General features: G+C 36.9%; 1 protein-coding gene across 1 annotated transcript in view; it reads left to right on the top strand.

The window, feature by feature from the left end:
• Positions 1 to 2829, top strand: part of trdmt1 (tRNA aspartic acid methyltransferase 1) — a 7327-nt gene that overhangs the window by 2725 nt on the left and 1773 nt on the right. Inside the window, exons 4-8 of the mRNA XM_016445978.1 lie at positions 730 to 801; positions 1121 to 1186; positions 1925 to 1994; positions 2068 to 2151; positions 2225 to 2532. Coding sequence (XP_016301464.1) covers positions 730 to 801; positions 1121 to 1186; positions 1925 to 1994; positions 2068 to 2151; positions 2225 to 2532 — 600 coding nt within the window. The remainder of the gene's footprint in view (positions 1 to 729; positions 802 to 1120; positions 1187 to 1924; positions 1995 to 2067; positions 2152 to 2224; positions 2533 to 2829) is intronic.

Raw genomic sequence — 2829 nt, 5'->3', positions numbered from 1 at the left:
CACACAGCGTCTCCCTGACATGGCTGCTTCAACACTAACTGCGGTTACTGAAACCACGCCTTCTTTCTTTGCGTGAACATTTGGGCGGCATTATGCAAATATTTCCACATAGTGAGGTAGATATGTGGGGGCGTGTTAGAACGAGCCATTTTAGGGGGGCGTGGCAGAGTCTTAACTTTGATAAAGAATATCTCAGGTTTTGAGACTTTAGTCTTTGCAACTTCAGCTTGTAACACTCCAAAGAGAAAGGAAAACTTGAAATCGCATCATATGACCCCTTTAAATATTTTATATGAGGTTTTTTTTTTTATTATTTTTGAAAGAAAGGAATTTATTCATCAGTGATGCGTTATATTGATCAAAAGTAACAATAAATACATTTCTAATGTTATGAAAGCATTATATTTCAAATAAATCTTGAACACCTGAAAATGACAGTTTCCACAAAAATATTAAGCAGCACAACATTGAACATTGATAATAATAGCACATTTAAGCAGCAAGTCAGCATATTAGAATGATTTCTGAAGGATCATGTGACACTGAAGAGTGCTTTGAATCACAGGAATAAATTACATTTTAAAATATATTCAAATAGAAACAGTTCAATATTAATATTTCACAAAACTTCTCTCAAAAACATTTCAAAATCCTACCAACCCCAAACTTTGGTAGCATGGAAAAGGCTGCTAAATTGGTTGACTAAAGCTAATGTGTGTTTCTCAACAGGATTGGTTTGCAGGGAGATGTTGCCGACCCCAGAACAAAGAGCTTCCTCTATATACTGGAGCTTCTGCCAAGGTCCGACTGATCAGTCTGTGCTCTTTTGAAGTCACTTAAACATTAATTCTCTGATATTGATTTCCAAATTTGAGTTTGCTCTCTTTCTTAATATTACTTCCTATGAACAAGCCACATTTCCTGGCAGTGTCCATTCTATGGTATTTTTGCACCATTTTTGCATTATTAATTCATGTCTGATGAAAGGACAAAGAAGCTTCCTTTCTCTCCCTCTCCATTTGCCCTTTCTCAAATCCGCTGTGTTATTCTCGAGCTCTGCCAGAGTTGTTTTTCCCCAGAACGTGATTGTGTAAGAATGTACCTCTCTTCGTCACGGCAGGCTCAGCAAGCGGCCGTGCTTCATTCTGCTGGAGAATGTGAAGGGCTTTGAGACCTCTGCTGCAAGGTAACCAGCGCGGCACAGGAGCCTTGAAATCACCATAGTTACATGGCTATGAGCCAACGGGGTGACTGGTTTCCCCTCTGTGTTTCTGTCACCATTGATTGTGCTAATAAGAATCTTATAGTTGTCTCTGCACATTAAACTGGAATGAATGGAAGTATTTTAATGTTGAAAAAAGTAAAAGCTTTACCTTAAAATTAGTCGTACACTCTTAAAAAATAAAGGTTCCGAAAGTGGGTTTTGGCATAGAAGAACTATTTCTGAGAACCTTTCAGTGAATAGTTCTTAAAAGAATATTTTTTAGAACAGATTAATGAACTAAAGAACCTTTTTTCCACTCCAAAGAAAATTCTATCATTTACTCACCCTCAAATTGTTCCAAACCTGTATACATTTCTTTCAGCTGTTGAACACGAAGGTATTTTGAAGAATGTTGATAACCAAACAGTTGACGGTAGCCATTGACTTTCATAGTATGTAATAAAATACTGTGGAAGTCAATGGCTACCGTCAGCTGTTTGGTTATGAACATTCTTCAAAATATCTTCTTTTGTGTTTTTCGGAAGAATGAAACTCATACACGTTTGGAACAAGTGGTATTTGATGACTTTGGGTGAACTATCCCTTTAAAGTTTCCATGGATGTTATACGTTCTTCATGGAACCATCAGAGCCAATATAAGCCAATTTTTAGTTAGTATCAAAAAGCGTAACTGAGCTGTTTTGGTCTTTTAATTTACAGGGATGCTTTGCTTAAGACATTGAGAGAGTGTGACTACAGCTTTCAGGAGTTTCTGATCTCACCAACATCTGTAAGCATGTCTCTTCATCTCTTAATAGTTTTGTATCCCAGTTTTGTTTTCATGATGGTTTTTATTGCCACAGCTTGGGATACCTAACTCTAGGCTCAGATACTTCCTCATTGCAAAGAGACCACCAGGATCATTCTCATTCCCGACTTCAGCAGAGGTACTTTTCTGTTTAGATCTATTCTAACTAATGCAGTTGCAGTTGAATACTGAAGCTTTTCTTCTACTGGCAGATTATGGAGGGCTTCCCCATGTGTGAATCACCAGACAGTCTCGCTGTTCCACACAATAATCCTACATCATCTGAATGTGAGAGAGAAAAGAGTGGGACGATCATTTTTAAGCTGGAGACAGAACAAGAGTTGGGAAGGAAGAGGATCCAGGACAGTCGGGAAACAGTTCGGAGGCTGCAGGACTTCCTGCAGGAGGATAAAGAAGACATGGATCAGTATCTGCTGCCCCCCAAAACCCTGCTCAGATACGCTTTACTGATGGATGTAGTTCAGCCCAGCTGCAGGAGATCAGTCTGCTTCACTAAAGGGTGTGTGCCTTACAATATTAATTTGTATTATGATAAATACGTAATTTATTTTATTTATAAATTTATTTATATATTCTATAAGAAATGAAAAAACATATAAATTTATATTTTTATATTTAATTTTATAATTATTTATTTTAAATGTATATATTTATATGATTATTAATATATTAATACTGTAATGAACATAAAAATCACAGCGATACAGTCTCTCATTCACAGACATGACTGTCCGAGAGCGAGAGAGAGAGTTTACAACACTTACAAACAATTGAAGCAAGCGAAAAAGCAGCATAT

The sequence above is a fragment of the Sinocyclocheilus anshuiensis genome, unplaced genomic scaffold, assembly GCF_001515605.1.
Source record: "Sinocyclocheilus anshuiensis isolate Anshui unplaced genomic scaffold, SAMN03320099.WGS_v1.1 scaffold119, whole genome shotgun sequence".
NCBI lineage: Eukaryota > Metazoa > Chordata > Actinopteri > Cypriniformes > Cyprinidae > Sinocyclocheilus > Sinocyclocheilus anshuiensis.
This window is presented reverse-complemented; position numbering and strand designations above follow the sequence as displayed.